The sequence below is a fragment of the Macadamia integrifolia genome, chromosome 10 (genome assembly GCF_013358625.1).
Source record: "Macadamia integrifolia cultivar HAES 741 chromosome 10, SCU_Mint_v3, whole genome shotgun sequence".
Lineage (NCBI taxonomy): Eukaryota > Viridiplantae > Streptophyta > Magnoliopsida > Proteales > Proteaceae > Macadamia > Macadamia integrifolia.
In genome coordinates, this window is record NC_056566.1 from 31,768,981 (window position 1) to 31,783,557 (window position 14,577).

Genomic DNA, 14,577 nt, shown 5'->3' on the forward strand with positions numbered 1-14,577 from the left:
AGTGTTTATGCATAATACATGTTATCAATAGTTTTTTTTAACAAATTCTTTATGCAAAAGTGTTTAAAAAATTGTTTCCTATCCATTTATGTGTGTATCTTTAGCGTATCTTAGTGTATCTCCGATACGATACGATACCCTCCAATACATATCTTAATTTTGACCGACCGATACGATGATCGATACCGATACTTTAATCCTTGGTTCTCATATTGGAAACCTTGGGCTCTCTATTTTGCTTCCTCTGGTCCTTCTTCCTTTGTTGGTGCATTATAGCAGTTCTAGTCAGCTATTACATTTGCAAAACTCTAATGTGTATGCTTAGTGGTTTTGCCACCTGGGTACTGGTACATGACCTGGAATCTTACATATGGGTGCTTAAGTGGCAACATGAATGCATTCAAGAGTTCAACATGTTCGTGAAATCCTTCTTTTCTCACTCACACTCATACTGACTCTCACTGACTCGCTCACACAAAAAGGCATACTTTTCTAGAGATCATAGAAAAAAAATTAGAGGTCAACTATTGTATGGTGCCATAATTTTCTAGAGGTTGACTATTGTATGGTGCTGAGTGTCAAGTGGCTAAGAGATTATGTAAATTCCTCATGTAGCCTAGCCTCGAACAGTCAAGAATGATATCAAATAGTGAATATAGCTCAACAATGTCTGATGAATTGGATTCAAAATAAGGACTTGGGATGTTAAACAGGAATAAAGAAGATATAGGTGGAGTCAACCTCTTGGACAGGCATTAAACTAAGGTCTGATCCTGAAATTCATTAGTCCCCACTGCTAAAAAATGACAGTCAGAACCAGCAGAAAACAATGCAAATAGCAAAGAGAAACTATCATTTATTCTTTGTTCTTGTCACACTTAAAGGCAAAAATAGCTATTATAGGTGTAATACTTAGTTACTTACAATTTACAACCCATGTATACCTAAAAAAATTATAAAACCCAACCCATGTATACCTAAAAAAATGATAAAACCAGTGTTAATCTAGCTTATAATCTACAGGACAACCAAATAAATTACATAGAGAAGAAACTGCTGTTTAAGAGGAGTGGGAGACTAGAAAACTTTGACTTATGCATCTTGTGAAATTCACAATTAAAAATACACTACTAATTAAATACTGGAACAATGTCTTCCTGAACTTAGCAATCCCCCTACAAGTTGGAATCTGGACTTACAAAATAAAGACTTAACTTGACTCTTGATTTCCCAAGGCCTAAATCAAGGACAAAACAGTGGTCTAAAATACCTATACATGGAATCTGCATTCTTAGAATTAATTACCTGACCCAAAAGTTAGTTTCATAAACACTGAAGACTTATTGATGGTTACACATCAAATAAAGATACCAATATGAATGTTTGGGCTTATTCCAGGCTGCTCTGCAGGATATGAAAACCCATCATAGTGGATTTTCCTGATGTAGTACATTTGGACCAGTGGCAAGCGAGTATCAAACCCTTCATCCAAGGCCATATCCTGCCCAAACAGAAGCCCATTGCATGAATCAATTATGAGTCCCATAAAAGGCCTGTTTAGTGGTCCTCACATATGAAACTGGTTTTCTGTTATATCTAGGCATCCCTTTTCCTTTGATTATGCCTGAACTTTCCCAAACTTGGGACTGGAATCTTGATTTTTAGTTTTTGTTTCATACTTGAGAATTGGTTGTGACTGGTTAGTTTAGTTCTATATTGTCCAAAAAATTGTAGTTTTTTACCTCCAAATGTTGGAAATTGGAGTTTCATGATTGGAGTGTGATTTGGTTGCTAACAGGAAAAAGAGTCTCGTAGAGAAGAAAAGCTGAGATTTACCTGTAAATGCTCATTTTTGGAAATCTATAATGAGCAGATTCTAGATCTTTTGGATCCCTCCTCTGTCAATTTGCAGGTAATTCAATCCACATCTCCTTAAATCATTCCTGGCCTTAATCATGTTGCTGGAAAATTCACTATTTTCTATTCAGCCCTTATTTTAAATGTGTATGATGATGGCTCCCTTTTTATCTTCTAAGATTGTTTTTTCGTTGGTGTTCTGAGTCATAATTGATGCCCATCATTAGCTTTAGTGTGAATCATTGAGTAGTTTTGATTGGAATGATGCAGATTAGAGAAGACGCAAAGAGAGGTGTTTATGTGGAGAATCTTAAAGAAGTAGAGGTCACAAGTGCTCGAGATGTTATTCAGCAACTTGTTCAGGTATCTAATTGACTTTTTTTCCCAGTACAAAATGCTGCTTAATATTTGCTATATTTTTTCTTTTTATTTTAGTTCGTATTTCTATGTTTTTTTCCCTTTTCATTTGGCATTGGTGCTTTATTAGTCTAAATGTTCTAAACTTATGATGTCTAAGAAGAATCATTTTCAGTAGTGCCATGCATCCTTACCTATGTTTCAGTTCTGTCATTAGGTTGATGTGTTCATTTTCAGTGGTCCTGTGCCTTTCTCAATATATATTTTGGAATTTTACTATGTTTTCACTGTTTCAAATAAATACTCAGTTTTAATGACACATGTTTTATTGGATAAACAAGGGTACATTGGGCTGGAAGAATCTAGGTGAACCATGGGTTCCAAGATAGTATGATTCCACTAATTTTTTTCCTTCTTGACTAATCTGAAAGCCATTATGGTCATTCTTACAGGGAGCAGCGAACAGAAAGGTGGCTGCCACTAATATGAATCTTGCAAGCAGCCGTTCTCATAGTGTTTTCACTTGTGTCATTGAAAGTAAGGTGGGTAGTTGAGTTCTTTCCGTTGTTAAAGTTTTCCATCTGATAGGAATCAAAATGGGTTATGGGGACACATGGAAATAGAACACTAACTGAAGTTTCATTTGTAGTGGGAATCCCAAGGTGTAACTCATCACAGATTTGCTAGGCTAAATCTTGTAGATCTGGCTGGATCAGAGAGGTAAACCATTCATAAATTGTTCTGTTGTAAAATGGAGGGTTTTACAATGGAAAAGATAGATGCTGAAAGAAAAATCTTCACCCCTTTCACACTTCTGGTTTTTCTATCACAGGCAGAAGAGTTCAGGTGCTGAAGGCGAACGTCTCAAGGAAGCCACTAACATCAACAAGTCACTTTCAACATTAGGGTCTGTTACTGCATCTGTAGTTCTAAGTGGATATCTATTAATGTCAACCTTCTCCAGCTCTTTCTTGATTTTCTCAATGTCTAATATCGTCCATTCCAGCTCTCCCCCCCCCCCCCCCCTGAGATAATTATTTGAGTCATTGAGTTTGTTCCTCATCTGCAGACTAGTGATCATGAACCTTGTCAGTATTTCTAACGGGAAGTCTCTTCATGTTCCTTATCGCGATTCAAAGCTTACATTTTTGCTTCAGGTAGAGCTCTACCTCAGCCATGAATGATTGAGAATTTTCATTTTCTTTTTTGTCAGATCATCTATTATTCACTACGATGATTGGTGGTATGAATTTTCTTAATATTCGGAACTGGTAATTCTTAAAAAGTGATTTTTATCTTCATTAATCCAAAGGAATCTAGCTTGTAACAGCTGTTTCTAACAATCAGAAATCATCTGTTTAATGTGGAAGTGAATTGACATCTGTTTGTAATGCAGTTTCAAAGGATTAAAAAAGGACGTACCGTGAGGTCCGGACGTAGAAAATAATTGATGTGTTTATCAAATCTGAGGAAATGACATAACCTTGTACTGGGGGTCCATGATTGACACAGTTTGAGGATCACTTAAATTAGTTCATAGTGATTCAGCCCATCTGAAATACTACCCAAATTTGGCTGGCTTTTGGCTAATTGTTTGTGATGCTATTACCATTAGACTTATTCTTGATCAAAGCTAGAAATCAAATCTGACTAGCTCCACTAAAGCCTACTAAGTTCATCAAACTAATTGATCATGGTATGGAAGTAATATCTCTAGGAATTTCTATATTGTTTTGGACATTGAAGCATTTTATGAGAATTGGACCAGTTTATTTCTCTAAAAAAAAAAAAGACTTGCTAATGTGAATGAGTATATGTAAAGTGTATCATATTGTTGTTATGGAGTTTATACACTGCACTTGTGTGGAATCTTAATCACTTACTATGGTAGGTCAAATTGTTCGTGTACTTGATGTGGGAAATAAACTATTTTACGATTGTCTTATTCTTTGCAGGATTCACTGGGAGGAAATTCAAAAACAGTCATAATTGCAAATATAAGTCCATCTAATTGGTTGGTGATTCATCAACTTACATTGTTCCTTTCTTATATTATTTTTCATAAATATGTTTGTATCCAAAAGGCATCCATTGTTTTCTTGTGGCTGTCAAACTTGGTTTCTTGCCTTTAGGTTTGTTTATCTAACTTCTGTCTTTTGACAAATTTCTGGTTGCTTGCAGCTGTTCATTGGAAACGCTAAGCACACTAAAATTTGCTCAACGTGCGAAGTTCATCAAGAACAATGTATGTGACTGTTTATTCATTTTCCATGTCTTTTTGGGTTAGAGAGAAATGAAATAGTAGTCATGTTAGGACTCTGGAGAGGACAGACTGATGCTGTCCTATTTACATCATGTTCATATTTTGGGGCACAGTATAAGGCTAGGAAATTCCCTATTCAACAGCCCCAAATTAAGAGTTCTTGGTTTCCATATTATGGATTGGAGATTTGGATAATCAAATTTCTTCCTCTCTTGACTGAATGCTGAGTCCTGGCATGCATGCTAGGTCTGGTGAGTTCTGACACATGAACTAGGCCTGGTGGAGGTGTGGCAGCAGTGTGGAGGACAGCTCCTAACCATCATCTCCTGACACAAGTCTTCCTCGAATTATTATTCAGTCATATTCAATAGGAAAACCTCTCTAATTATTTACACTCCAGGCAATTGTAAATGAAGATGCTTCTGGAGATGTTCTTGCCATGCGTATGCAGATTCAGCAACTCAAGGTATTTCACTGTTCTTTTATAAGTCCATGCACTATCATATCACATGATTCTTATGTGGAAATTCAGCGAGCTAAATTTAAAATTAAACTACAATGTTAGAATTTGATGCTAGACACATCTACTGAGTTGCCAGATGGTTAAAAAATTAGTTAATAAACTAGATAAGAAATCTGCCTCACTTTTCAACATGAAAAAAACATGCCAACAACTAGACAATGAATGAAAACCATCAGGCAATATGTCCTGAGATTTCCTTGTCAGTTGACCAAAGAATAAATCCTCCAATTCTAGTAGTGTACACAAAGAAATAATGTATGTCAAAATTCTTTTCTCACAAGATGGACTACCAGCCACAGTAAAAAGAAAGTGCTAAATCTACAAGGACAAAATTTTAGGGGGATGCACATCCACACTTTTGCACTTTGTTAAACCTTCCGGCAACTACATCACTTTGCCTCATTGTTATGCGATAATCTTGCAAATATATGAATTAGACCATAGGCCTCATATTTCTGCTAGAAATTTGAAAATATCTGCACTTATGCAGTTATACATTTTACATTTATTGAACCAATTAATGAATCTTGGATAGTAAACTGCAATTCAGTAGTTCCAAATGGAATTTTGAAAGTTGTGCCAATAGTTTTGTGCTATATAACATTTCTTCCTGCTCATCCCACTGATACAAAAACATTCTTTTTGACTTTCCATATGATATTTGCTAGTGGAATCTTTTGGTTCACTTTCTCTTGTATTCTTCCAGAAAGAAGTGAGCCATCTACGGGGTTTAGTCCATGGAGGGGCTGAGAAGCAGGAGAATGATAACTGGACTGTATGCTTCCCAGGATCCCCAGGCTCTTTCAAGTGGGAAGGGCTTCAGGGATCATTTAGTCCACTTACATCTGACAAAAGAGGATCTCAGGTATCTTTTACACTTTCTTAAGGTTGAGAAAAAAGTACCAAACCCAATGATTTAGATCTATTGCTTTTGCATTAATAATGAATTAAATATTTTTTGCATTTTCAGAAAAGAGAATATGAAACAGCACTTGTTGGAGCTTTTAGGAGGGAAAAGGATAAAGAAATTGCATTACAAGCATTGGCCGGTGAAACTCAGGCCGCTATGCAGCTGGTATTAGTGCATCTTTTTTACTTGTTTAACTCCTTTACTATCGAGATAACCATGGTTAGTTGTCTTAGATAAGGATGCTTAGTCGTCAACACCTTAATTTCCTGAATAAAGTTGACTTCTGTCATTATTGATAAGTCAAATCATTCACCAAACCTCTGATTATCAACTTTTACATATGGCATGGTTATAGAAATCGTTAAACACATACCTGAGAGAAAAAAGAGCTGCTTGAATAAGGATCGTAGTCATTAGGAATAAATTAGGTGTCAAACCGAAAAGGGCCTCGTTCCAATTCTGACTGGTCAAACCACAGTTAAGAAAAAAATAAGAATTTACAAAAAAAATAAAAATAAAAATAAAAATAAAATAAAATAAAATAAAAAAATAAAAACAAAACAAAACAAAACAATACAAAAGAATGAAACAAATGAAAGATGAGAAGTTATTAAAAAATTAGTGGTGCAGTGGTTGGAGCAAACTTGCACACAATGCTAACCAACTGGTCTTCTAAGCTATAGGGGGTTCTATAGCCAAACTGCACTGAAAAGATGGGCAGTTCCCATTTAATCCAATTTGACTGGCATCTGTGACTGGTCCAGTTTTATACCTTATGATTAGAAGGGATCCAAAGAGTACAAGCAAAGAAGGTACACTCAAATAGTACCCTTGGCTCCATGGCTATGATAAAAAATGTTTGTCATCTATCCAGCATGACAAATGAAATTGGCTTTTGGATCACCATTTACAGAGAGGGAATTTTAATGTCTATTAGCTTATTGGAGCTTTGGGTTTGGGGGGGGGGGACTCTGATGCATATTTTTTGTGAGTATTTAAGGGATGTTTCAGAACCCCCTTCCAAAACATTAAAAATGAAAACTTTTATCGCTATATAACTTTAACTTGGATATATCTGTTGATATTAGCTAGCCACCACTATGAGGTATCAGGAAAAATCAGTTATAGTATGAACTATGAACTTATCTTGCACAGATACACAAACAGAATGATATGCAAAAGCCAACTGGCATTTTGATTGCTATTGCTCACAAACAGAACTTGGGGCTACGTTTAGAAAGGAACCCCTATGATGTAATTTTGTTTCTCTTGTCTTTTCTTTCCCCCTTGTTTTTGGACTAGGGAGATTTGTTTAGTATGAAGTGATCATTGTTTACATCATATCTTTTGCTCACTAAAACATCTATTTTTATTTTCTTCTGACATGAAGTTTGACATGGTTTTAGTTATTTCTGAACGATAAGTCTTGGAATTTTTCTGTTTATCAGGCAAAACAAAGAGAAGACGAGATACAGAGTTTAAAAATGAGGCTTCGTTTCCGTGAAGCAGGGATAAAGAGGTTGGAGGCAGTTGCTTCTGGTAAGATATCAGCTGAAACACATCTTTTGCAAGAGAAGGAGGAACATCTAAAGGAGATAGAGGTTCTCCGCACCCAAGTGGACCGAAACCAAGAAGTGACAAGATTTGCCATGGAAAATCTGCAACTAAAAGAAGAAGTTAGAAGGTATGTCTTAGTCTTCTTATATTTTCCCTATAGTTATTTGCCATCATTACGACCATACTTATATGCAATTGTTTTGATAATATGATGCAGTGCTTAAAACCTATAAGTTCTTTTCATCTGAAAGTCAATCGCAACATGATGTTCTGATTTCCCAGAACTTATTTCGATACAAAAGCCATTAAAAAAAGTTAAGAAAGTTGTTACTGGGTAAATGTAGGAAATAAAATATATATATATATATATATCTAAAAAATTTGAAAGTTGGGGTTGTGGGACAATGGTTAAAACGACCTTGTGGCAACTGGTGACTGAGTTTTATAAATCATGAGAAGAAGCTTTCGATCATTATTGCTCATTCATCTGCTAATTTTCAGGTTAAAATTGTTTGTGGAAGATGGCGAAAGAGAGATGATGAATGAACAAATCATGATATTACAGAATAAGGTACTACCTGGTTGTATATTATGACTCTCACTCTTGCTGACGTTTTGTTAATACAATTATTGCAGTTATGAGTATGTTTAAAACTTTTGCAGTTACTGGAAGCATTAGATTGGAAACTTATGCATGAAGCAGATTCTCGGATGGATCAGGTTCGTTCCAAGCTTCCCTCAATTTTTTAGGTGAACTTTGCATGATGCATCTTTCTGAACTTCTGAAATTTTCTATCCTTTAGAAAGGAAGCTTAAATTTGGATGCTGCTGCAAGCAGCGAGGTGAATCTGCTGATTTCCAGTCAAGTAAGATTATTGACTCGCATCATGTTTACTGCATCAATAGATACATACCATGTGTTTTTATATGCAGTATGTTGATCAAATTGTCTTACAGTGGATAACTAAAATATAGATATAGATTTCCAAGTAACCATTAGACTAATAATTGGATTCTAAATCACTTCTGTCCACCTTACCAGACTTGTGGATCTCTAACAAGGTCCATGACACGTTTTAAAGCTAGAGATGTTCTATGATATACAATTCTAATTGCAAGACCAAGAATTCAGACATCACGACCCCTATTCCATGAATCAACCTTGGGGTTTCATCATGACCCCTTCCAAGTGAACCCTTTCTGCCCAAAACAACCTAATTTGGTTGCCATAACCATCTCATGTTTTGAGTATATGTGTGGACATGAGCTATTTTTTCTCTGAAGAAACATTAGTCTGAATATGTAGATGCAATTGATATGCTTTGCACTTTTCATCCACTGCTTAACAACCTGCTGAGAGGCTTGAGATAACTCCTTGACTTGCCTGGGTTGCTTCTACTTCATGGGTGACAGAGGAAATGGGATGATTAGTCTGTTAACTCTCAGAAACATGTGCCCACTCTTATGACTTAAGCCAAGTCATGTGATCATTCCTGTATCAAATTTCATTTGTCTCGCCCAGACAATGAAAATCCAGACCTAATTATTTAAGATATTCCCAGTATAATCCAACTCTACTAGTATTTAACCCAAAATAAGAGTGTGCATAAGAGGGAGAGGAAAAAAGTTGGTTTGTTATTCTCTTTCTTTTTCAAATGTTTTTCCGTTATGTATTTCTTTTTTTAGGCTGAGATTTTATTTCTAATTAATATAATGATCTTATGTATTCATATTATTTGCCATTTTTTTTTCATTATCAAATTGATTTTATTAATATGAGAAAGTGTACACAGGTAAATGCCATCTCAGCTAAAAGAGGGATTTTATATTTATTTCCCCCCCCCCCCCTGAAAACATGTTAAAGGTTCATTTTATTGGTAATGGAAAAGATATGGCTCGTTGAGTTGATTCTATTTTGTGGTGCATTCTTGACTCCCAAGTTGAACCTCAGGATCTCTGCATTAAGTCAAATTATTGTTCTGTTGTGCACTGAATAGCCTAAGATATGTTGAACAACCATTTCTGTTGTGGACCCTATCCCATGCATGTCTTCTATTTCCAGAGCTGTCCTAAGTTATCCAAAGGCCTTAACTCAAATTCTGAGTTTGATATAGTAATATCCGTTCCTATTTTTCTTCAATTTGTCTTGAGATTTAGAATCAAATTGGCAGGATAATGCTTAGTGGGTTGAGATGTATCTTCAGACGGGGAGTTAAATTTATTTTCCTTGTGCTTCATAATATAAGCTCCAATATCACTTTTCTGAGGTCCAAATATCCTCTTTTATGATATCACCTACTTATGTCCTTTGTTTGAAACACAGGAGCCACCATCACCTTGGCATTCTTCCATGAGTGAGGAGAATGAATTCCTCCGTATGCAGGTGATGGTCCTCAATACAAGTGTCTTTACCTGTTTCATCTTGAAATATGCTTTCACTTAGACCAGTTTTCTTTTAAATCCTTATCCAGCATTTAGTTCACTTACAGAAGTGGGGATTTTTCATTTTCTGCAGGCTATTCAAAACCAGAGTGAAATGGATGCACTTCATAAGAAACTAAACATCTGCCTTGAAGAGAAAGAAATTTTGGAGAGGTATTAGTCTAATGACAATCAATCTTCAACTAGTTATTTGCAGTGTTATTGGTAATAACTTCACTAATAGAGTTAATTTAGATGCAGCTAAACACATTCATAAAATTAACCAAAATATATAATTTTCTGAAAACATTTGAACCTGCTTTGATTGAAAAGAAAAGAAATGGATACTGCAAGTCAGGTTTCAATTAGAAGATCTCAATATGATATTAGAATTTCGAACTTTTGGATGCATTGATGTGAGCAACATCAATCTAGATTTCAGAATCCATGTTTCTCAATGCCTGTAAATTTTTATGGCTCAGAAATGTTAGCAGAAATTCTTTAACCTCGCCAGTACAGATTCAAACATGTAAAACATGGATACTAATGTAAAAACTCATTATCTGCCTCAGAAACATGTCAGTGTATGTGGTTGCATGAATTCTATTAAATTGATCTGACAATTGACGAAGCTTAGTTGGTTAGATTTCTGTAAAATTTGCAACCCATGGAACACTAATTGAATGAATTTGAATATTTACCCTATAAAGCAGACCAGACAGCATACTGTGGAAAGGGATTCATCTCTGGCTTTCCCAGTTCAACCACTAGTTTCCTAAAAGTAGAGATGAATGGGAAAATTGGAAACATGCAAAGTGGCATCAGATTGAACCTGTGTGACAAAGATGTGTGGAGATGTTAAATCTATGTATTAGAACTTGGAAAAGCCTGAAATTTTACATGTCTAGTTCTCAAATCCATGCCAAAACAAAGAGGACCATATACCAACAGAAGGACTTCTTTGAGTGATTGTAATTGTCTAATTTTCTAATGTTCAGAAAATATATGGCGACAGAGATGAGAAAAATGAAAAATAAAAATAGGAATGGTAAAAAATAGTCAAGGTCATATAAGCAGGTTCACCTTTTGGCCTATGTAACCCTACTTATTAATTTAACCAAATATATATATATATATATTAATCTGTATCATAAAATTTCTTTATTTAAAGGAGTTAATGGGTTGAGTTCTTTCCAAGGAAAAAAAAAAGAAAAAAGAAAAATAGAAAGTGGTTTGTATCTTATGTTTTAACATGCATTTTTTTGGCTTGCCACAAATATTTTATTTTCAGTTTCCAAATTTGGCAGGCGTGTGAATGATTTGGTTACAGAGCTAGAAGAAGAGAGAGCTTCCAGGGCCATGAAACAAGAAGAATCAAAGGAGCAACAGCAAGCTGATCTGCCACTTTCTTTTACCACGATTGACCATAGGTCCAACATCACTTTGGACGATCAAATGGAGCTTAAAACCATGGTGGATGCAATTGCTGTGGCAAGTCAACGAGAAGCACAAGCTCATGAGTCAGCAATTTTATTGGCAAAAGAGAACGAAGAATTGCGGATGAAGCTAAAAGTCCTACTTGAGGATAACAATAAACTGATTGAATTGTATGAACGTGCTGTTGCAGAGACTAAACTTCAAGTTAATAGTTCCACTGCCTCTTCTGAAAAGAAGGAAGTGGAAAGGACAAAAGAGATTGAGAACCTAGAGCACCAGCTTCATGAAATGCAGGAGGAAAATGAAAAGCTAATGGGTTTGTATGAGAAAGCCATGCAGGAGAAGGATGAACATAAGAGAATGCTTTCCGAAGACAAAATTTTTGCTGCCTCTTCTGAAGAGAAGGAAGTGGAGAGGAGAAAAGAGGTTGAGAACCTAGTGGCCCAGCTTCGTGAAATGCAGGAGGAAAATGACAAGCTTATGGGTTTGTATGAGAAAGCCATGCAAGAGAGGGATGAACATAAGAGAATGCTTACCCAAGATAAGGTTTTTGCTGCCTCTTCTGAAGAGAAGGAAGTGGAGAGGAGAAAAGAGATTGAGAATCTAGCGCACCAGCTTCACGAAATGCAGGAGGAAAATGACAAGCTAATGGGTTTGTATGAGGAAGCCACACAGGAGAAGGAGAGGACAGAAGAGATTGTGAACCTAGCGCACCAGCTTGAGGAAATTCAGGAGGAAAATGAGAAGCTAATGGGTTTGTATGAGAAAGCCATGCAGGAGAAGGATGAACATAAGGGAATGCTTTCCCAAGATAATAGTTCTGCTGCCACTTCTGAAGGGAAGGAAGTGGAGAGGAGAAAAGAGATTGAGAATCTAGCGCACCAGCTTCATGAAATGCAGGAGGAAAATGACAAGCTAATGGGTTTGTATGAGGAAGCCACACAGGAGAAGGAAGTGGAGAGGACAAAAGAGCTTGTGAACCTAGCGCACCAGCTTGAGGAAATTCAGGAGGAAAATGAGAAGCTAATGGGTTTGTATGAGAAAGCCATGTTGGAGAAGGATGAACATAAGGGAATGCTTTCCCAAGATAATAGTTCTGCTGCCTCTTGTGAAAAGAAGGAAGTGGAGAGGAGAAAAGAGACTGAGAATCTAGCTCACCAGCTTCATGAAATGCAGGAGGAGAATGACAGGCTGATGGGTTTGTATGAGGAAGCAACGCAGGAGAATGAAGTGGAGAGGACAAAAGAGATTGTGAATCTAGCACACCAGCTTCAGGAAATTCAGGAGGAAAATGAGAAGCTAATGGGTTTGTATGAGAAAGCTATGCAGGAGAAGGATGAGCATAAGAGAACACTTTCCCAAGATAATAGTTCTGCTGCCTCTTCTGAAGAGAAGGAAGTGGAGAGGACAAAAGAGGTTGAGAACTTAGCCCACCAGCTTCATGAAATTCAGGAGGAACATGAAAAGCTAATGGGTTTGTATGAGAAAGCCATGCAGGAGAAGGATGAAAATAAGAGGATGCTTTCCCAGATTTTTGGAGTGAATAGTGAAGTTGATAAACTTTCAGATGAAATTGAAGCCGCAGAGAATGTTATTAAGTTGAAGGAGGAAGAGGTGGCAGGCCTCAAATTATTCTCTTCTGAAATTCAAGAAAGGAGAACTGTCATGGATAACAAATTCTTGGCTCTGAAATCTTTTCTTTGTCGTTTTCCTTCATCTTTTGGTTACTGGGAACAACGAGAAGCTCAAGCTAGGTCAACTGTTAATGTGTCATCCTCTTATGTGAATCAAAAGAAAGAGGAGCTCTCCCATCTTCAAGCTCAAAAAGACGAAATTGAGGCTGCTCAGAGGATGGTTCAGCAGTGTGATGCTGAAATAAGAAGCAAAATCATCTGCTTAAAGTCAAAAGTGGAGGAGGAACACCGAAGACAAGAGACAGAGAAGGTACTACTTGCAATAGATAATGTAGATAAAAAAGAAGTTGCTCAGAGAAATTGGCAATTTGGAGTTAAAGCTACTGAATTGCTCAAGTCTGAGGAAGAGCTACCCAAGCTGCAAGCGGAGTTGAAGCAATCACGAGAAAAGTTGGATGTCATACAGAAGGAAATTGAAAATTTGAGGCGGAGTTCTGAGAAGTTGGAGGGCAAGATGCACACTGTTGAAGAAGAGATACAGACTGGTTTATGCAAATTAGAAAAGATGGAGCTTAAGTTTCAACAAGTCTCACACGAGAAAGAAATACTTTTGGAATCCATTGAGAACAAGAGTAGTGAGGTTGAACGTATGATTCTAGAATACCAGCAGTGCATATTTGAATCAGAGTTGAAGAAGGAAGAGATGAAGGAAACGGAAGAAGAGCTACAAAGAGAGATTAGAATCCTAGAGGAGCTAAGAGAAGCTAAGGTTGAGGCAACCCAAAGGAAGACCCAAGTGTTGGATGATGCCAGATGCATACAACCAGCCATTATCTGAATCTACGTAGTGCTACTTGTTCAAATTTGTTTTGTAGTTTATGTAAATAATATTTCATTAGCCAGCTTTCCTCAGTTTTAAGATCGAACTTCGCATTTGACATAGTAATGGCTGAAACTTTGAGCCCACATGCTTCTGATACTTGGCTGGCTGCCTGTCTGCCTAGCAAAAGGAAAACATGGCTATGTTATATAATACTCAGTATCTGGGTGTTGCTAGAATTTCATGACATTTTATTTTTGTCCAATCATGTACGAGTGATGCAAATGAAGTTAAAGCTATGTTTTCCTTTTGTTAGGAAATGTCTTTTAGTTTCAGTATTTTTTTTTTTTTTTTTAAATTATTTGTATATTCTCAACAAAACAGGGCATTCGTGATACTTTTTTCTTGACGAAGTGGTAAGGATAGGTATGCAATTAGTAGGGTTGGATTCTAGTAAGACTGTAGATAGACCTATGTGAAGGACAAAGACTTGCGTAGCCAACCCCCTTGTAGGGAATGTTCTTGGGATGCTATTCTATTTTTATTGCTAAAACATCTCTTGATTGTCTTCTACTTTCTTGTTGCACGTTTTATCTTATATTTCTTTTACTTTGTTGATCATATTAAATCTATGTAGTCGACCCCATTTAGTTGGGTAAGGTTATGGTTGTTGTCGTCTCAAATTTCTCATTTGGGTTCAACATATCATTAAGACACAGCTAACACTAATATTATTTGGTGGGAACTACTATAGTATTATAATGGGAAAAGGCTCTCTGAGCCTAAGGTGTATATTTT

At 36.4% G+C, this 14,577-nt stretch overlaps 1 protein-coding gene across 1 annotated transcript in view; it reads left to right on the forward strand.

Annotated features, from left to right (window-relative positions):
- Window positions 1–14,099, forward strand: part of LOC122091567 (kinesin-like protein KIN-12E) — a 17,790-nt gene extending 3,691 nt beyond the window's left edge. Inside the window, exons 5-22 of the mRNA XM_042661579.1 lie at window positions 1,799–1,912; window positions 2,128–2,220; window positions 2,667–2,756; window positions 2,864–2,934; window positions 3,047–3,121; window positions 3,284–3,371; window positions 4,170–4,228; window positions 4,396–4,459; window positions 4,878–4,943; window positions 5,707–5,865; window positions 5,971–6,075; window positions 7,359–7,594; window positions 7,969–8,038; window positions 8,131–8,187; window positions 8,271–8,333; window positions 9,791–9,850; window positions 9,983–10,062; window positions 11,196–14,099. Of these exons, the coding sequence (XP_042517513.1) occupies window positions 1,799–1,912; window positions 2,128–2,220; window positions 2,667–2,756; window positions 2,864–2,934; window positions 3,047–3,121; window positions 3,284–3,371; window positions 4,170–4,228; window positions 4,396–4,459; window positions 4,878–4,943; window positions 5,707–5,865; window positions 5,971–6,075; window positions 7,359–7,594; window positions 7,969–8,038; window positions 8,131–8,187; window positions 8,271–8,333; window positions 9,791–9,850; window positions 9,983–10,062; window positions 11,196–13,797 (4,152 nt within the window). The 3' untranslated portion in view covers window positions 13,798–14,099. The remainder of the gene's footprint in view (window positions 1–1,798; window positions 1,913–2,127; window positions 2,221–2,666; window positions 2,757–2,863; window positions 2,935–3,046; window positions 3,122–3,283; window positions 3,372–4,169; window positions 4,229–4,395; window positions 4,460–4,877; window positions 4,944–5,706; window positions 5,866–5,970; window positions 6,076–7,358; window positions 7,595–7,968; window positions 8,039–8,130; window positions 8,188–8,270; window positions 8,334–9,790; window positions 9,851–9,982; window positions 10,063–11,195) is intronic.
- The last annotated feature ends 478 nt before the right edge of the window (window positions 14,100–14,577 follow it).